General features: G+C 37.1%; 1 protein-coding gene across 1 annotated transcript in view; it reads left to right on the top strand.

The window, feature by feature from the left end:
• The window catches only part of SESTD1 (SEC14 and spectrin domain containing 1), an 86519-nt gene that overhangs the window by 6530 nt on the left and 58417 nt on the right, over positions 1 to 21572 (top strand). Inside the window, exons 3-4 of the mRNA XM_063111103.1 lie at positions 15048 to 15138; positions 19096 to 19209. Coding sequence (XP_062967173.1) covers positions 15048 to 15138; positions 19096 to 19209 — 205 coding nt within the window. The remainder of the gene's footprint in view (positions 1 to 15047; positions 15139 to 19095; positions 19210 to 21572) is intronic.

Here is a 21572-nt window from a genome sequence, read left to right as displayed (position 1 = left end):
CATTCCTCTGGGTATATTCCCAACAGTGGGATGGCTGGGTCGTATGGTAGATCTATTTGCAATTGTTTAAGGAACCTCCATACCATTCTCCATAGAGGCTGAACCATTTTGCAGTCCCACCAACAATGTATGAGAGTTCCTTTTTCTCCGCAGCCTCGCCAGCATTTATCGTTCAGAGTCTTTTGGATTTTAGCCATCCTAACTGGGGTTAGATGGTATCTCAATGTGGTTTTGATTTGCATTTCCCGGATGCTGAGTGATGTTGAGCATTTTTTCATATGTCTGTTGGCCATTTGGATATCTTCCTTAGAGAAATGCCTACTTAGCTCTTTTGCCCATTTTTTAATTGGGTTGCTTGTTTTCTTCTTGTAAAGTTGTTTGAGTTCCTTATATATTCTGGATATTAATCCTTTGTCAGATGTATATTTTGCAAATATTTTCTCCCACTCTGTTGGTTGTCTTTTAACTCTTTTAATTGTTTCTTTTGCTGTGCAGAAGCTTTTTAGTTTGATATAATCCCATTTGTTTATTTTTCCTTTGGTTGCCCGTGCTTTTGGGGTCGTATTCATGAAGTCTGTGCCCAGTCCTATTTCCTGAAGTGTTTCTCCTATGTTTTCTTTAAGAAGTTTTATTGTCTCAGGGTGTATATTTAAATCCTTAATCCATTTTGAGTTGATTTTAGTATACGGTGAGATGTATGGATCTAGTTTCATTCTCCTGCATATCGATATCCAGTTATCCCAGCACCACTTGCTGAAGAGGCAGTCCCTTCGCCACTGAATAGGCTTGGTGCCTTTGTCAAAGATCAGATGGCAGTAAGTGTGTGGGTTGATTTCTGGATTCTCTATTCTATTCCATTGGTCAGTGTGTCTGTTTTTATGCCAGTACCATGCTGTTTTGGTTATTATAGCTTTGTAGTATAGCTTAAAGTCAGGTAGTGTTATGCCTCCAGCTTTATTTTTTTTGCTGAGCATTGCTTTGGCTATTCGTGGTCTTTTATTGTTCCATATAAATGTCTGAATAGTTTTTTCCATTTCTGAGAAAAATGTCTTTGGAATTTTGATGGGGATTGCATTGAATTTGTATATCACTTTGGGTAGTATGGACATTTTCACTATGTTGATTCTTCCAATCCAAGAGCATGGAATATCTTTCCATCTTCTTGTATCCTCTCTAATTTCTCTCAGCAGTGGTTTGTAGTTCTCATTATAGAGATTTTTCACCTCCTTGGTTAACTCAATTCCTAAGTATTTTATTTTTTTGGTGGCTATTGTAAATGGGCAGGCTTTCTTGATTTCTCCTTCTGCATGTTCACTATTGGAGAAAAGAAATGCTACTGATTTTTGTGTGTTGATTTTGTATCCTGCTACTGTGCTGAAATCATTTATCAATTCCAACAGTTTTTTTGTAGAGGTTTTAGGCTGTCCGATATATAGGATCATGTCATCTGCAAACAGGGACAGTTTGACTTCATCTTTTCCAATCTGGATGCCCTTTATTTCCTTCTCTTCTCTGATTGCTCTGGCTAGTACTTCCAACACTATGTTGAATAGAAGTGGTGAGAGTGGGCATCCTTGTCTAGTGCCTGTTCTTAAAGGAAAAGCTTTCAGCTTTTCCCTATTCAGGATGATATTGGCAGTGGGTTTGGCATATATGGCTTTAATTATGTTGAGATACTTTCCCTCTATACCTAACTTATAGAGGGTCTTTGTCATGAATGAGTGCTGAACTTTATCAAATGCTTTTTCAGCATCTATAGAGATGATCATATGGTCCTTGTGTTTGAGTTTATTAATATGGTGTATCACATTTATTGATTTGCGTATGTTGAACCAACCTTGCATCCCTGGGATGAATCCCACTTGATCGTGATGAATAATTTTTCGTATGTGTTGCTGTATTCTGTTTGCTAGTATTTTAGTGAGGATTTTTGCATCTATATTCATCAAGGATATCGGCCTGTAGTTTTCTTTTTTGGTTATATCTTTACCTGGTTTTGGTATCAGGATGATGTTTGCTTCATAGAATGAGTTTGGGAGATTTGCGTCCGTTTCAATCTTTTGGAATAGTTTGTAAAGAATCGGTGTCAATTCCTCTTTGAATGTTTGGTAAAATTCTGCTGTGAATCCATCTGGTCCTGGGCTTTTCTTTGTTGGGAGCCTTCTGATAACAGCTTCAATCTCCTTTATTGTTATTGGTCTGTTCAAATTTTCTACGTCTTCACGGTTCAGTTTTGGGAGCTTGTGTGTGTCCAGAAATTTATCCATTTCCTCCAGATTTTCAAATTTGTTGGCGTATAGTTGTTTATAGTAGTCTCGAATGATTCCTTGTATTTCAGATGAATCAGTTGTAATATCGCCTTTTTCATTTCTAATTTTTGTTATTTGAGTCTTCTCTCTTCTTTTTTTTGTTAGCCATGCTAATGGTTTGTCAATTTTATTTATCTTTTCAAAAAACCAACTTTTTGATTCGTTGATCTTTTGAATTGTTTTTTGGTTTTCAATTTCATTCAGTTCTGCTCTGATCTTAATGATTTCTTTCCGTCTGCTAACTTTAGGATTGGATTGTTCTTGTTTTTCTAGTTCTTTAAGGTGAAGTGTTAGGTTGTTCACTTGCCATCTTTCCATTCTTCTGAAGTGAGCATTTAATGCAATAAATTTTCCCCTCAATACTGCTTTTGCAGTATCCCACAGGTTTTGGTATGATGTATCATTGTTTTCATTAGTTTCAATAAACTTTTTGATTTCCTGCTTGATTTCTTCTCGGACCCATATGTCATTAAGTAGAATGCTGTTTAATTTCCATGTGTTTGTATAATTTCCAGAGTTTTGTTTGTTATTAATTTCTAGTTTTAATCCATTGTGGTCTGAGAAGATACATGGGATAATTCCAATTTTTTTGAATTTATTGAGACTTGATTTGTGACCTAATATGTGATCTATCCTGGAGAATGATCCATGTGCTGATGAGAAGAATGAATATTCTGAGGTTGTTGGGTGGAATGTTCTGTAGATATCTGCCAATTCCAATTGGTCTAGAGTCTTGTTTAGATCTTGTGTTTCTCTACTGATTCTTTGCCTAGATGATCTGTCTAATATTGACAGTGGAGTGTTCAGGTCCCCTGCTATTATGGTATTAGTGTCTATTACCTTCTTTAGGTCTAATAGAGTTTGTTTTATAAATCTGGCTGCTCCAACATTGGGTGCGTACATATTTATGATTGTTATGTCTTCTTGATGGATCAGTCCTTTTATCATTAAGTAGTGTCCCTCATTGTCTCTTTTTATGGTTTTTAGTTTAAAGTCTATTTTGTCAGATATAAGAATAGCCACTCCAGCTCGTTTTTCTTTTCTGTTTGCATGGTAAATCTTTTTCCATCCTTTCACTCTTAGTCTGTGTGAATCTTTATGGGTGAGGTGGGTCTCTTGTAGGCAGCATATAGTTGGGTCCTGCTTTTTGATCCAGTCAGCCAGTCTGTGTCTTTTAATTGGGGAATTTAAGCCTTTAACATTAAGAGTTGTTATTGAAAGGTGTTGATTTATTCCTAGCATTTTATTGGTTGTTTGGTTGTCTTAGGTGTCTTTTGTTCCTTGCTTTCTGATTTACTGTTTGGTTTCTTTGTTTGTTGGTTCCTTAGGTTGTAGATAGTGTTTTTGTTAGCTTGTTTTCTCTTCATGAATGCCATTTTTATTGTACTAGCGGGTTTAGATTTTTCTTAGGTTTTTATGGCAGTGGTAGTTATTTTTCAGGAACCAAACCCAGTACTCCCTTGAGGATTTCTTGTAAGGGTGGTCTTGTGGTAGTGAACTCCCGCAGTTTTTGTTTGTCTGAGAAATATACTATTTGCCCCTCATTTCGGAAGGATAGCCTTGCAGGGTAGAGTATTCTTGGCTGGCAATCTTTGTCTTTTAGTATTTTGAAAATATCATCCCATTCCTTTCTAGCTTTTAGGGTTTGTGATGAAAAGTCTGATGTTAACCTGATTGGGGCTCCCTTATAGGTGATTTGACGCTTCTCTCTTGCAGCTTTTAAGATTCTCTCTTTGTCTCTGAGTTTTGCCAATTTGACTATGACATGTCTTGGAGAAGGCCTTTTTGGGTTGAATACATTTGGAGATCGTTGAGCTTCCTGGATCTGAAGATCTGTGATTTTTCCTATACCTGGGAAGTTTTCTGCCACTATTTTGTTGAATATGTTTTCAATGGAATCTCCATTTTCCTCCCCTTCTGGAATACCCATGACTCGGATATTTGAGCGCTTGAGGTTGTCTGATATCTCTCTCAGATTTTCTTCCATGTCCTTGATTCTTTTTTCTTTCTTTTTGTCTGCTTGTGTTATTTCAAACAGCCCATCTTCAAGTTCAGAGGTTCTCTCTTCAACTTCGACAAGCCTGCTGGTTAAACTCTCCGTTGTGTTTTTTATTTCGCTGAATAACTTCTTCAGTTCAGCAAGTTCTGCTACATTTTTTTTCAGGACATTGATTTCCTTGTATATTTCCTCTTTCAGATCCTGTATACTTTTCCTCATTTCATCATGATGTCTAGCTGAGTTTTCTTGTATCTCATTCAGTTTCCTTAGAATTATCACTCGAAATTCCTTGTCAGTTATTTCAAGGGCTTCTTGTTCTATAGGATCTAGAGTATGAGATTTATTAACTTTTGGTGGTGTACTTTCTTGATTTTTTGTATTTCTGGTGTCTTTTTTTTGGTGTTTATTCATTGTGGCAGGGGGTTTCACAGTCCACCGGTTTGAGACTAATGACTAACTAGGATGTTGCTGTGGTTGCCAATTTGGTATGGCTCCCGCCGTGACTGCTCAGTTGGCCTCTAGTGTCTTGTGTGTGTGGTTGCCTCGGGTCTTGGGCTTCTCCGGGGATCCACCTTTCTGGTCAGCTTGTACTCTGCTGGGCTGGTGGATCACGCACCACAGGGTGTGTGATCTCTGTTGAGCTTTCACTTTCTGTACAGGACTTCTCCCCGTTCCGTGTGCTCTGGCCCAGGCTGTTAGATCGTGCAGTGGCGACCCCACCGGATGTGTGGTTTCTGTCAAGTCTCCGCCTCCCTGGCCGCACGTCTCCCCCCTCTGTGCACACTGTGCTGGGCTGGGGTGTGTCTTCTGCACCCCTCGTCTATCAGCTGGGCCTTCAAGACCCTGCTCAGCACCGCCTCGCCCAGGAAGTCTACCAGGTTTCTGCTAGGCACAGACGACCGGTCTCTCTGGGTGCCTTTGTAGCACTGTGTAGATCTTTCTTGGGTCTTGTTCACCTTTGTATCCCCCCAGTATAAACCGAGTCTAGTGCCCGCCTGCAGCCTGCTCTCCGGCAGGTTCTAGCGGACCTGGGAACTCTCCTACCACACTATTCCCAACCAGAAATTCATTAGGCTTTTTTCCAAACTGGTGGTCGCAGAGATGGTATCTGCCTCCCAGTAACAGGAAGTTTACCGGCCGGAGTCCAGGGTGTGGTGGAGTGACAGTCGGCCCGCCCGTATTTCCTAGCCCTCCCAACACTGGTCGGGACGCCCCACACCCCCAGCCCTGCCAGAGAACCGCGGAGGGAGTGGGAGAGGAGGCCGGCCGCAGGGTCCGGAAAGCCCCGCGCCAGGCCAAGCAAATGGGCTCAGTGATGGCCGATCAGGGCGGAGCTGCCCGCACCTGGGAAAATGGAGGCAGCACTGGGGCAGTGAGTGGCCTGGTGGTGCAGGCGGGAGCCGGGTGGGCAGGGATCACTCACAGAGCTGTGCCAGGGATCACTCACAGTGCTGTGCCAGGTCGGGCGCTCGCTCTGTCTCTGGTTTGTTGCCTTCCGTGTTCTCGGCGCTGCCGCCTCGGGCTGTTCAGTCGCGGCGCCGCTCGGGCGCTCCCAGGAATCTTCTTTAATGCCGGCCTGAAACCTCGAATCCTGAATAGGGCAGCTGGCCGCCTTCAGTGCGGCCCCAGCCTCCGGGATCCTGGCTGCATCCACAGCAGCCCTGGCGCCGTGTTCCCTGTTTCAAGACTCGCTTTTGCAGCTAAGAATCAGTTCTTTTCCTGCTCCACACTTCAAAGCTGTTGCCTGTAAATGAGGCAGCCTCTCCTGCCGGGGGCAAAGTGGCGTTGAGCCCCCACGACCGGCCAGCAGCAGCAGTCCTCCCTTAAGAGATGGCCAGAGGAAGGTCCACAAGTTTCTCGGCTGCCTGAGGCCCAGTGGCCGCCTTTTCCACCTCAGCTACTCCGCGCCAGCCGCCGCAGCCGCCGCCATCTTGAAAACCGGTACTCTACATACTTATTTTAAATGGGTAACCCAGCACAGTTGAGAATTGGGGAGTTTCTTGACACAGGTTGTATTAGTCAGTTTCTGTTGCTTATAACAAAATACCCGAAACTGGGTAATTTATAAAGAAATAGAATTTATTTCTTACAGTTCAGAGTCTGGGAATTGCACAGTCCAGGGAACATGTGGTGAGGGCTTTGTTGGTGGGTGATGGCTCTGTAGCGACACAGGGTATCACATGGCAAAATGGCTGTGTGTGTGTGTGAGAGAGAGAGAGAGAGAGAGAGTAAGAGTGCTCTAAGCTTTTGAGTTGCTCCCCTTATAAAGGCATCAGAACCATGCCCATTGCTCTGTGAATGGATCAATCTGTTCACAGGATTACAGTCCTCACAATCAAATCACTTCTTAAAGGCCCCACCTTTCAATTACCATAATAGGATTTCCCACCCTCCTAACACTGTCACAGTGGGGTTTAAGTTTCTAATACATGAAACTTTGGGGGACACATTCAACCCATATCCCAGGTTGACTCTAAATTTGTTTTTGTTTCATACTCTGAGTAAAAGGACCATGAAGAAAGGAGGCAGTCAGGTTAACTGTAGCCTGACCTGGATACTGAGTTTATGTTCAGGTAACTCCTTATATCTGGTTCTGTGTGGAGTCCAAGACCAGCCATTATGGCCCCACTTTTTATAAAGATTCAGTCATGGGTTTTAATAAAGAATAATAAAGACTAACAAATTTGGGCCAACTTGAATATGAAATTTTAGGAGAGATACATAAATTTTTTCTTTTATTTCCCTGTTATTGCTGTACATTTTAGACATAAACAACAAGATCATAAATTAAGAATTTATGATTCAGAAAGTGGAATAAAATTCACTAAGTATAAAAGGTTCATTAAGATTCACTTATGAAGGTAAAGACAAGAATATAAATTAGTCTACAAATTTTTTCATTAAAAAAGTAACTACTTAGTAACTATTTAACAAAATCTCACAAGTGGGTATTTATCTTCTATCATTTTATTACATGTTTCAAAATTTTAAATCAGAAGCATGTCCATATTTAATGTACAATGAGATTTGTTTTAATGTTATTACATGAAGTATGATTATAAGGTATTAAGACCTACTTTTTAAAAGCAAAAGTGGTGAAATGTGTACACCATTGTTTCTCACCTTTTTGTTTATTATCACCCTAATCGCTTTTGCTTGGTGTCATGTAGTTTACATTTGAATCAGTCTCTTATTAGGTTGTGAGGCACTCGAGTTCAGAGCCATGTCTTATTTATCTCTGTATCCACAATGCCAATAAAAATGAGATTTTAAGTGTTCAGCACATGCATATTGAAGGAACAAACCAGACTTAGCAACAAAGTCATAGAAATGACCTAGACTCTATTGTGAAAGGAAACATGATAGCCATGTAGATCTGTAATTTTTTAAAATGGTAAAATGATCATTTGAATCCCATACAGATAGTTTTATAAGTACCAGTACTGTATAGGGCCTATATTCTGTGTGTTCAGGACTTTTAAATATCTGTGGACATCTTTGTTCAAAGGAACAAAGCCACAGAAGCCAAAACAGATAGAAGCAGCCCACAGCTGGGTCACTGCAGAGCCCGGTCCTCCAGTTATAAGGAGCCTCCTTGGAGTTTAGAGGACTATGCAGAACAATGAGAAGATCATCTGAATATGAATATAACACCTTTAATCGATCATTTTGTCTTGGAGACTTCAGAAGTCAGTATAGTCAGTGAGAGTATAACTGGGATGGATGGCTTCACTCTATTTTTGTTTTTTTAAGGGACAAGCTTCCCAGAAAATTTGAACCAATGCCTTCCTTTCTCCTGCTCAATAAATGTACTTATGGCAAATGGAGATATAATTGCTTTGACCTTAGTGTTACTTCAAAGCAATGTAGTTAAGTGCTCTGAACATAGTTTAAGATGTTGATGAGTGACTTTTTTAATATTCATTTTATTCATCCCACAAATATGTATGGAAAATCTATAATGTGCCATTTGAAAATGTGACAGCTGAGCTAGTGTTTCCTGTCTTTTACATTTTAAAAAAAAAAAATTTCTGTCATCTCTGTCCCCTTTTCATATACTTAAGTTCATGCATAGGGATGGCCAGGTTGTCAAGCAGTAGCCAAGCTAGTTTCTCTGTCCCCATTCTCTGTTTTGCACACAAGTACATGATTAATTTCCCCAAAACAACAGTTTCATCATCCTTTTCAGTTTCCTTTGACCTCCTCTGCTTCTTTCTACACAATGAATTCAGTTCAGTAGCCATCTGTTTTGCTGATACCAAGTACAGACCCTGGACGTCATGTGCTGTGAAGACAAGAAAGGTTAGGCCTTTGCTTTCAAGGACATTCTTTCAGCCTTCTTAGCTGTTATGCCAAGACCTTCTGTGATTTGAGTCATCTTTTTCAGTTAGTGTATTTGAGCACTTGTCATATCAGACACTTAGTTTTAAGTACTTATATTAACTCAGTCTTCAAAATAACTTGATAAGACAGATATTGTTATCCCCATTTCATGGATGAAAAAGTCAAGGCAGAGAAGTTAAGAAACTTTCCCCAAATTAAATGGTACCTTTGCTCATATTTTTCCTGCTCTGTATCTGTCCTTTACAAATAAGCTTCATTAGCTCCTTTATTTAGGCACTTCCCAGATTCCTCCAAACTTACAGCACTTGCTGTTTCTGACTCATGAGGTGTTTAATCATGATGTGCTTAATGATAATTCTTGAATTTTTACATTTATTATTTAAGTCTTCTTTAAATATTTCAAAGATTTATTTTGTTTTCCTAATAACATTAAATAAAATAATGTCTGTGAATAAAAAGTAAACACTAGTTAAAATACTTTTCTTCTTACCTTTCCACCTTCCAAAAAGATCCTCAGCTCCTTGAGGGGAGAAACTGTTTTATAATTTGTATTTTTTACAGCCCTATGTAGTACTTCGTACTTTGTCAGTGATCAATAGTTAATGGATATGAGTTTCTGCCCTTTATTTTATTTTACTGCGTTAGTTCTTCAGATCTCTGCATACTCACATATGAGTTTATTGGACGTGGTTACTGACCATTCTCGGAGCATCTCACATTTTTTTGGAATATCAAATAAAGAGGCACAAGTTGTCAGCTCAGTAGAAGTTGTTTTGATGGGTAAGAAGTTTGTCTGGGCTGGTCTTACCTTCCTTTTAGAACTTTAAATTCTAGATGAACCTTAGAATTTACTTATGGATGATGATTAGGAAACAGATATGAAAAGAATGTCCCATATTTAAGGAAATAATAGATGACATTATGTCATTTAATTCTCAACAGCCCTATGAGATTAATACTATCATCCCCATGCCGATCTTTCATATGAAGGAACTGAGACATAGAAAGGGTGGGCAGTTTAAGTATCTTGACCAAGAGCCTGTGGCAAACTAGGGCTAGAGAGGGGATCAGAACCTGGTGGTCTGGCTTCAATCCTGTGCTTCTAAACATCGTGCTGTAGACTCCTCTGTTACAATCATGGTACCACGTCTATTGGTAACTTCTAGTAAATTCATGTAAAACCTAGATCTATCACAACTGACAACTGACATATGAAAATCACTCTGGTGATAAAACAAATCTTAAATATTTTTTGTTTGTTTTAACGTTTGTTTGTTAGTTTGTTTGTTTTAACGTTTTTAACAGTATATGAGGGTACTTCAAAAATTTTATGGAAAGATTCATATTACCTTTTAATTCTTTTTTTCCATGAACTTTTTGAAATACCCTTGTATTCAGCATATACTTAAAAACATGGTATTTTCTAGTTCAAAGGGAACTGATTGATCTTCCAGTTATAGAATCATGGAATGTCCAGGTTGGAAAGTACCTTAACAACCATCTAGTCAAACCACCCTACCAATTCTTAAATCCTCTTTCTTTGTAGAAATGCTGCAAAATTCTTGCGCAGATTTTTCTTGATTAGAAATTTAACATCTGTTGAAGCTGTCTTTTCATTTCTCTCGTTTTGTTTTTTAAATTTTTTTAATTCAAGCTTTGATTTTAAGTCAGTCTTTTCTAATTGTAGAAAAACTTGTTTATGATATAAAAGAAACATCAGAAGGAAGAGGTTTAATGACTTGCTAAAAATCACAGACATTAAGGTCATAAATCTTCAGTCACTCAGTAAATAAGTGAGAGCCTACAATGAGGTCCTCATTGTTCTAGATGCTGAGCAAATGGGTGAACAAAACAGATCCAGTACCTGCCCTTATGAACCTTACATACTAATGGTCAGACAAATATTCCAAATAAGTACACAGTATGTGGGATATTCACAAGTACTATGAAAACAAAGCATGAAGAGTCAGGAGATTGATGGAGTGGGAAGGGGATGTATGGTGATATTTTACAAAATGATAAGGTAACATTTTACCAGAGATGATTGGAGTGAGGGGCAGGCCCTGTAGATAATCTGGTGAAAGAGTATTGAAGACAGGGGCACAGCAGTAGGTGCAAAGGCCCTGAGGCAGGAGCAGGTTTAGCAGGTGAGAACAGCAGGGAGGCTAGTGTGACTGGAGCAGTTTGAGTGAGGAGCAGAATGCTGGCAGAGTGGTCAGATCACAGAGGACCATGTAGGCCATGATAAAGACTTCAATTTTGAATGGGAAGGAAAAGCCATTGTTGTGTTTGCATCATCTAACATTTTTAAAGGCTCTATGTATTTAAAGCACTGTGGTAGAAGCTGCCAAGATTTTAATAAGATAATATTCTCACATTTTGGGAACATGCTATCTCATGAAGATGAATTGTAAATAAGTAATTATAAATAAAAGCCCAAGTGAAATTAGTGCTGTTATGTAAGTGTAAGCAGAACTCTATGAGTGGAAGAGAAAGTGCCCTTAGTTGTAATCAAAGAAATTAGTGAAGAGCTACAGGATACTGACCCTAGGAAATCTGTGACAATCCCTTTCTAGGTCAAAAGTGAATGAGCTTGTTAAGGAGCCTTGCCTATTTCACATTATCTCAGCCAGGGCACCCTTGAAAGGCTCTAATGGAGTAGGAACAAGGAGGCAGGGCCTTAGATATTTTTTTGTTACTGTTCTTAGAATATAATTCAGTTGTGTCACTTAACGACAGGGATACATTCTGAGAAATGCATAAGGTGATTTCATCCTGTGAACGTCATAGAGTGCACTTACACAAGCCTGAATGGCATAGCCTATTACACCTAGGTTATAAACCTGTACAGCTACAGCATGTTACTATACTGAATGCTGTTTGTAACACAATCGTAAATATTTGTTTATCTAAACGTATCTAAACATAGAAAAGATACAGTAAAAAATATGGTATAAAAGATAAAAAATGGTACTCCTATATAGGGCACTTACCATGGGGACCTTGCAGGACTGGAAGTTGCTCTGAGTGAGTCAGTGAGTGAGTGGTGAGTAATGTGAAGGTCTAGGACATGACTGTACACTACTGTAGACTTTATAAACACTGTACACTTAGGCTATACTAAATTTATAAAAAAAAATTGCACTAGGACATCACTAGGCAATAGGAAATATATTTATATCAGCTCCATTATAATTTTATGGGACCACCGTAGTATATGTGGTTCATCATTGACTGAAACGTCATTATGTGGCACATGACTTTATAAACATGTTAACAGCAGTATAAGAATTTATTAATAATAGCAGTTAAGGTCCTCCAACATGCCCTTTATAAAGGCATGATTCTAACTAAGTATGTTGTTAAAAGCAGTTTAAACTATCACTACACTTGTAGGAATGAAGTTTAAAAAAATTTTTCAAGTACAAATGGTCCCCGACTTAGGATGGTTCGAATTATGATTTTTCGAGTTTATGGTGGTGCGAAAAGAGGTACGCATTCTGAGAAATGATACTTTGCATTTTGAATTTTGATCTTTTCCTGGGCTAGTGATATGCAGTATGATACTTTCATGTGATGCTGGGCAGCTCCCAGTCAGCCATGCAGTCACGAGGGGTAAACAACTGATACTACACTCTACAGTATATTCAATAAATTATGAGATATTAAACACTTTATTACAAAATTGGCTTTGTGTTAGGTGATTTTGCCCAACCGTAGGCTAATGTAAGTGTTCTGAGCATATGTAAGGTAGGCTAGGCTAAGCTATGATATTCGGTAGATTAGGTGTATTTTTTTTTTTTTTTTTCGTGACCGGTACTCAGCCAGCGAGTGCACCAGCCATTCCTATATAGGATCCGAACCCGCGGTGGGAGCGTCGCTGCGCTCCCAGCGCCGCACTATCCCAAGTGCGCCACGGGCTCGGCCCAAGGTGTATTAAATGCATTTTTGACATGTGATTTTTTCAAATTACAGTGGGTTTATTGGGCCTAACCCCATCATATGTTGAGGAGCATCTGTACTTGAAAGACCACTTGATCTTGTAATTTTAGAATAATATGCTTAGATTGTGTATATTTTCATTGTGTAAGTAAACTGTGAGAAAATTATTACTAAGGATGTTTTTTAGTACTCTGAAAGATAATTTAAAGTATTTTATTCCTTTAAGATCACTAGATGGTATTTGCAATCTTCATTACTTTCTTAGTCTTAATGTACAGATTAATTTATAGTGTGCTTTGAAATATAAATGTTTTGTTTGTGTAAAACTTAATAAAATGGTTGTATAACCTGTATCTCAGAGATATAGATGTTGATGACAAGAATGTACCAAATTATGGGAATGTCACCCTTGTCTTGGTGGGAAGGCTTCCATTCGATAGCTCTATGTCTTAGTTCCCCTGCCTGAAGACTTCTGTAATGCATTGGTAGAGCCCAGAAGTTACCGATGCTTCTCTGAAGACCACTCAATAGCCAGCTATCCTGCCCAGGTTGATCTCTCCTGGCTGTATCCTCTCTAACTCACAGCGGTCTTTCTAGATGTCTTATTGATGGGAAACACCAGGAATTCCCTCTTACTTGAGCCCACAAATAGTAATGAGGTGTCAGATTTGCTTCCCTCCACAAGTCTTTTCATGCTGTTGCTAACCCAGAAATGCTCACTGTATAGCCTCATCTTTTTTTTCAAAGAATACTTAATGAATATTTTATTTTGTAGTGCAAATCCAAAAAGAGAGTACTTAAACTTTTTTATTGATATATAATTCACATATTACAAAAATCACCCTTTTAAAGTATACAGTTCAGTAGTTTTTAGTATATTCACAGGGTTGTACAACTGTCACACCACCCAATTTCAATGCATTTTCATCAGCCCAAGAGAAACCCTGGACCTATTAGCAGTCACTTTCCATTCTCCCCTCCCACCTGTCCCTGACAACCACTAATCTGCTTTCTGTCTCTGTGGGTTTGCCTATTCTGAACATTTTATATAAATGGAATCATACAATATGTGGTCTTTTGTGTCTGGCTTCTTTTGCTTAGCATAATGTTTTCAAGGTTTATCTATGTTGTAGCATGAATCAGTACTTCCTTCTTTTTTATGGCTGAATAATATTTCATTCTGTGGCTGTGCCACATTTTGTTTTTCCATTTATCAGTTGATGGACATTTGGATTGTTTCTACTCTTTGCCTATTATGAATTATGCTGCTGTAAACACTTATGTGACCTTTCTATTTACTTTGGAAGGTCAGTTTCTGTCACTGCCTACAGAGGAGCCTGTTCCCCCTCCAGATTTAGCAATATCATCCTCATTCTTGTGGTCTTACTGTTTCTCAATAGAACTGGACATGACTTCTCCAAAAACCTTCTTGGGACTAACGTGAATGCTTGGAGGGAGTAGGGGAGGACTAATAAAGTTCCCTGGACTGTTGGGTTTAATCCCTGGAAAAGGTCTGCTGTTTACCTTTTCTACAATGTATATAATTGGGAGAACTTTGAGTGGGGAAAGCTTTCACTACCAAGTACTTACTCTGCTAAGAAAAGCTGCAATTCCTTTCACTGTATTGGAGGTAGGGCAATTGAAACCCTTGCATTAAGTCAATAAGTAAAGCAATAATGCTAATAATGATAGCTATATAGTTTTGGTCTTTAAAATGGCGATTTCCCATACAGAAGCTGCATTTTACTAGGGTAGACTTCTGGGAAGTGTTTAGTAAGTACTTGAATAATTGCATATAATATAGCAATAACAGTTTTCCAGCACTGAAGATATCATTTTTCCAGTTAAGTGACTGAGAATGTGAAAGTGAGAGCAGAGGTAGGTTGGACATGGTGTATTCAAGCTTTGGATCATTATGTACAGCAAGTTCTACTTCACCTCATTAAATTTCCCCAAAAGAACACCAAAAAGCCCATTTCCAATGGTTTAATAATAGCTTGCTTTATTTATAAGTGATAGTTTGCTTAAAACTATCACTTGACAAATCTTATACCTCTGGCAGGACCAAAAGACAAGAAGTACATAATGCACGTGGCAATCATTACCTACTTCACTGTGATCCCATTTTACAGATGAAGAAATTGAGAGGCTAGTGGGAGTGCTTGAGTGTTGCTTCGATTTCTTCCTTTTTTAAGACATTAACTTTCCATGCGTTTAGAGTAATTTTCTTGCCAAATTAGCTTGTAAATTGTTAAAATTTCCTGAGATAAGAAAAATAAATTGCTTGAGAAAACTGAAAAAATACTCTGAATTTTATTTATTCACAAAGTAAACCAAACCAAAAGATTAATTCTACTCCATATACAATTAAGCTTTAAGCCTTCTTTATTTAGAATTATGTAGAATAAAATTTGGAGTTTGTTTTAATACTTTGTAATTTTGTTTTGTTTCAGTGAAAAGTGTAAGGCTAGAGGATTTACCGTGATTGTGGATGGCAGAAAATCACAGTGGAATGTGGTGAAAACAGTAGTCTTAATGCTACAGGTAATTATGTTTTTGTCTATCAGGAAATGTTTTTTATTTTACAACAACAGATCATGGTGAAAATGGCAAACGCATTTCATTTTTGCACTGTGGCCAGGCTCTTAGCAATGAGTTAGTACTGAAAATGCATATATCACTACCGGATTCTTTAAATTCAATTTATGTAGGTTCAAATTTAAGTAGTAAAATAAATCTCAACTCTACTCTAAAGGTTTATAAAATAATTGAAAATAATATGTCATGTTTAAGTAATTTAAGCAAGACCGGTGATTCGAAAAGTGTGAGGGTAGACATTATCGGACCCACAGGAGCTTCTGCCTGCTGTGATGCCTGTGTCGTCCTCCCCACGCTCTGTTCTGGTATATAGGTAGGGAGTAGGACTGGGTAAGTTTAGTCTGAAAAAGCTTCCCAGGCCATTCTGGTATGTCTGTCCCTTCTAGTCCTCTCTTTCCTTCAAGAAGTATCAGGATTCATGATGATGTTACTATTTATTTATAGCCCAGAAGAAATTTACGTAACATCTGTGTCCTTGGGACTTAAGCACCTCACAAATTAGCATTCAGTAAACTCCTACAATTACCAGGTCTTTGGGATCTGATAGCAGTCTAGTGCTTTATATTTCCTTGTGCTCCTCATGGAATGCTTCTGTGATCCCGGACGTGAAGTACATACCCAGTAAACAAGGTTATTGAAGAGATTATCATTCAAAATGGAAAAAGAAAGTATTTGAGTGAATGAAAGGGGAAGATTGCTTTCATGTACCTGGCTTTCCTTAGAAAGGCTTCTAGAGAAGGTGAAATTTGAGTTAAATAAAAAAGAATATCTAATTTAAGTGAAAGAAAGTGAAAAGGCATTTCTGGCAGGGACTCTGACTTAGTTATAACTAAAAAATGAAGCAAATATGATGAAAGCTGGGGCAAATACGATTTGGCAGTTAACACGGAATAGTGAGCATTCATTTAGGTGAATGTCAGTGATATTGAAAGTAAGATCAAGACTTTTTAATGAATTTGAGAAATAATTGGTAGCTGCTTTAGAGTTCTGTGGAAAGGAATATAATTTCAAAATTTAATAAAATGATTATGTTTTATTATTTATTTAAGATAATTGGGAAAAAGAGATTTGAGGAGTGGGAACAAAGTAGTAATTTTAGGTTTTAGTTAGTGCATAAAATTGTTCAGGTGCTGTGCTAAACTTACAATATAAGTTATGTCATTTAATTTTGGCCTTGCCAATACAACCTTGCAAAGTAGATTCTATTATCCCTAAAGGTCAGCTGAAGCTCAAGAATTTTAAATACTTAAAATTGGAACTTGGCACAGTCTAAGCCCCGGGCTTTGGCTGTATCCATTATAAATAATGTATTTACCAGTGGCACATATGAGGTAGTCCACAAATCATCTACCCATTGCCTCATTCTTTTTAAATGATTGATCTAAACTTTCCATCATTAGAATCACTCTTTTGGGTTAGAAGGGAGAAAGCCTCTTGAGGATCAATTTTTAAGGGAACATTGACTGGTAATACATAATAACTTTTTCTGTCAATTATGTTTCCAGCACTTTTATGTTCCAAACCTTGAAGATTAACTCCTTCTTTAAAAGTTGTTAAAATAACTATTAGGTGAGAAATCCATTCATTATGACCTGTGCTCTTCCTTTCATCCTGTCATTCAACTGTGTCACAGATGAGCTGTTTGGGACTTGCTGTTTGAACTGGACTTTGATCAGGGGCAGTTTTGAAGAACAGTCAATGGATGATTTAATCCCTTTTTGCAATTTCTTTTCTGATAGGTATTTTAACAACTTTTGGATTTATTGATAGTTAACATTTTCAGAAGTTGCAATGGCCTGTTTTCTCCTAGTCAAACAGTTTCTACATACAAAGTCACTCGTTGCTTTTATCTCAAAAGGTACCTGTTGTTTGGTAGCCCAGACCCTAGTGCTGGCTCTGCCTATAACTAGTGTTCTGTATAATGAGGGGCTTGGTTTCGCTGTTTCTCACAGTTTTCATATTCAATGATTTTTAAATAATCTTCCACAAGTCAATATATGAATGAATCTCAAATCTACCCTAAATTTTCCAGCCCCTTGGATAAAAGTTTTGACACCACTGAATTTATTTTACTTAATTAGTCACAACCCATGTATCTCAGGGGGTCTTGGATTTCTGATATGCCCAAAGACATACTTACATCGAAAGTTTTTCTATTTTACCCTAAAAATAATGGTAATAACAATGACAATTATTATTATTTTGTGCCACCATTTATGGTCTAGAACAGAGTTTGGGCCCTTGAGTTTATAAATAGAGTTTTATTGGAACTCACCCATGCCTATCTATTTACATGTTGCCTATTGCTACTTTCACACTACTTTGACAGAATTAAGTCATGCAACTGAGACTGTATGGCCTGCAATGCCTAAAATATTTATTGTCTGGACCTTTTAGAAAGAATTTACTCACCTCTGGTCTAGAACTATGAAATGATGTGGTAGAACTTCAGAATCAGGCAGACCTGTTTTCTATTCTAGCTCTAGTTCTATGTTTCTTTTTTTTTTTTTTTTTTTCTTTAGCTCCATGATTTTTTAACTCTGTTATCTTAGGCAAGTTACTTTAGTTCTCTGAAGTTTGAATTACTCTTCTCTAAAATTGGGAGAATGAGATCTGCTAGTTAATGAGGATTCATTTATTTAACAAAATATTTATAGAGTATGTTCTATATGTCAGACACTGTCATGGGCACTGGAAATACAGGGATGACATGACAGTTAAGATACCTGCCGTTATGAAGCTTATGTTCTACTTGAATCAGACAGTAAGCAATTAAGCACATTAATAAATGTCATATCAGGTGGTGATAAATGCTATGAAGAAAAATACAGCAGTAAAAAGAGGCTGAGTCAGATGGTATCACTTTAGATAGGGTGGACAGGGAAGGCCTCTCTGAAGAGGGGATACTTGAATAGAATCTTAAATAAACTGAGGGAGCACTCCTAGGTATAAGACAAAGAACATTCCAGACAGAGGAAGCGGTATGGGCAAAGTCCTGAGGTGGAAGCAGGCTTGTTATATTCCAGAGCCCAAGAAGGTGGCTGTAGGAGAGGAGTGAGCTAGGAAGGGAGAGGTATGAGATGAGGTCTGAGAGGTCTTCAGGGGCCTGAGCGTGCATGGAGGGCCTTATAGGCCTTGGTAAGAGGTTTAAATTTTCTCCTGAGCACAAGAGAATGTCAAGCAGGAGGCCTGTTATGAGGATATTCCAGAAAGCTGGCTACTTTAGTGATGTTAGCAACGCAAGTGGTAGAAATGGCTAGATTTAGGATATATTTTGAAGTTAGACTCTATGGGACATGCCGATAAAATATACATGAAATATTTACTAACTCAAATGTTAATTTTCATTCTTCTTTAGGTATTATAAATAACCATATCTAGTAAATGTGAAATTGTATTTGTCAAGATTAGCTCTTTGTCCTCCTCTTCAAGTTAATGATTATGCAGAATCTTGGACTCTTTGTATATTGGCTGATGACAAACTTATTTTGTGAGAAAATTGATTTTACATCTTTTGAAGAAATTCTCCAAGATGATTGTGTTAGAAAAATTATTTTCATATCATAGAAAAACCAAATTTAATAATTTCTAAACTAAAAATTAAGATTTACAGTTTAATCTAAACATATTCCTGGTAGAGAGATTCATTAAACAAAAACTAATTCACATGTACTATCTATATTACATTGTTTATCTGAAATCTTTTCTGAATCAGCTTGTCTTTCAAGTATTTCTTTATTGCCATGTATGTTTTAAAATTTGGAGAATTCTTCTAATTTATTTTTTAGATTATTACCCAGAGTTCTCCTACTTAGCCTAATCATGACTATACAGTAATTTATAAATTTAGTAAATTATTTATTTTACATGTATAATTTGTAATTCTTTTTCTGTATTTTATAGAATGTTGTTCCAGCCGAGGTATCCCTTGTTTGTGTAGTGAAGCCAGATGAATTCTGGGATAAGAAAGTAACACATTTTTGTTTTTGGAAAGAAAAGGATAGACTTGGCTTTGAGGTAAATATAATCTATAAAAAAACAAAAAAAGTGTGTTATATCTTTAAAAATAGTATTTTGCTGGTATTATTTTGCTTGTTCAGCATTGGTTGCTAAGCAACACTTTAGCTATAATTAGTGCCTAAAGAATAATTAGTATGTAGTCTGCATTCAGATACATTTTTTTATTTAAAATTTTTTTAAATTTTATTTTTAATTGACAAATAATAGTTGGATATAAAAACTGCATTTCAATTTAACAGTATTTGAAGTAAAGATTTGTTGAAGTTTCAAGTTATTTCTTTTTCTTTATAAATTGGTTCTGATATGTTTGAAATTATAACAAGCAGGTTTTATTAAAAATGGTTAATATAATCAGTATCAAAAATCAGTTGTAGTTCTATTAACGAGCAATGAACAAAATTGAAAATGAAATTGAGAAAACAATTCCATTTACAGTAGCATCAAAAAGAATAAAATATTTAGGAATAAATTTAACATTAATACAAGCCTTATACATTGAAAACTACAAAATAGTATTGAAAGAAATTAAAGACCTAAGTAAATGGAAAGACATCCTTTGTTCATGGATTGGAAGATTTAATATTGTTCCGCCTCCCGCTGCTGGTATTTCATTTCATTTTATTTTGTTTTATTTTTTAATTGAAACATAATTGGTTATACATATTTTTAGGGTACCATGTTGACTATCAGTATTTGTGTACAATATGTGATGATCAAATCAATATTATTAGCATGTTCATTTTAACACATCATAATTATTTTTTGTGTCTCTTACCCAATTTCTCCCTAACCCCTTCTGACTCCTACTTTGCTACTCTAGTAACCATAGGTCTGTTCTTTCTTTCTAAAAGTTCACAATAATATGATGGTCTTTGTTTCTTGCTTGCTTGCTTTCTTGCCTTCTTTCTTTCTGTTTTCCATAATAGCTGTATTAAGTCACAGTCCTACCAATGGTATGAAAGAGTTCTCTTTCTCCACGTCCTCACCAGCATTTGTTGTTCTCAGTCTTTTTGATAATAGCAAGTCTAACTGGGGTGAGATGATATCTCAGTGAGGTTTTGATTTTCATTTCCTTGATGATTACTGATGTTGAGCATTTTTTCATGTGTCTGTTGACCATTTGTATGTCTTCCTTTGAAAAATGTCTATTCAGCTCCTTTACCCATTTTTTAATTGTATTCTTTGTTTTTTTTACTGTGAAGTTGTTTGAGTTCCTTATATATTCTGGATATTAATCCCTTGTTGGATATATAGTTTACCAATATTTTCTCCCATTCTGTAGGTTGTCTTTTCATTCTGTTGATTGTTTCCTTTGCTGTGCAGAAGCTTTTTAATTTGTTTATTTTTTTTGTTGTTCCTTGTGCTTTTGGGGTCTTATTGATAAAGTCTTTGCCCAGCTCTACTTCCTAAAGTGTTTCACCTAAGTTTTCTTTTAGTTGTTTTATAGTTTCAGGTCTTATCCTTAAGTCTTTAATCCATTTTGAGTTGATTTTGGTATATGGCAAGAGGTACGGGTCTAGTTTCATTCCTTTGCATATGGATGTCCAGTTTTCCCAGCACCATTCATTGAAGAAGGAGTCTTCACCAAAGTATGTTTTTGTTGCCTTTGTCAAAGGTCAGTTGAGTGTAAGTTTGTGAGTTGATTTCTGGATTCTCTGTTCTGTTCTATTGATCTGAGTGTTTTGATTCCAGTCCCATGCTATTTTGGTTGCTGTAGCTTTGTAGTATAATTTGAAGTCAGATAGTGTTATGCTTCAGGCTTTATTTTTCTTGCTCCAGATTGCTTTGGCTATTAGTGGCCTTTTTTGGTTCCATATAAATGTTAGGATTGTTTTTTTCTGTTTCTGTGAAGAACATCATTGGTATTTTGATAGGGATTGCATTAAATCTGTAGATCACTTTGGGTAGTATGGACATTTTCCCAATGTTAATTCTTCGAGTCCAAAAGCATGGAATGTCTTTCCACCTTTTTGTGGCCTATTTAATTTCTTTCAGCAGTGATTTGTGCTAATTCTGGTTGTAGGGATCTTTCACCTCATTGGTTAAGTTGATTCCTAGGTGTTTTATTTTTTTTGGTGACTATTGCAAATGCACTTGCTTTCTTGATTTCTTTTTCTGATGGTTTATTATTGGAGAATAAAAATGCTACTGATTTGGGGATGTTGATTTTGTATGCTGAAACATGACTGAAATTGTTTATAAGCTCTAAGAGTTTTTTGTAGACTCTTGGTTTTTCTATATACAAGATCATGTCATCTGCAACCAGGAACAGTTTGACTCCATCTTTTCCAGTCTGGATGCCCTTTATTTCTTTCTCTTGCCTGATTGCTCTGGCTAGTACTTCTAATACTATGTTAAAT

This window comes from Cynocephalus volans, chromosome 1, assembly GCF_027409185.1.
Source record: "Cynocephalus volans isolate mCynVol1 chromosome 1, mCynVol1.pri, whole genome shotgun sequence".
NCBI lineage: Eukaryota > Metazoa > Chordata > Mammalia > Dermoptera > Cynocephalidae > Cynocephalus > Cynocephalus volans.
This window is presented reverse-complemented; position numbering and strand designations above follow the sequence as displayed.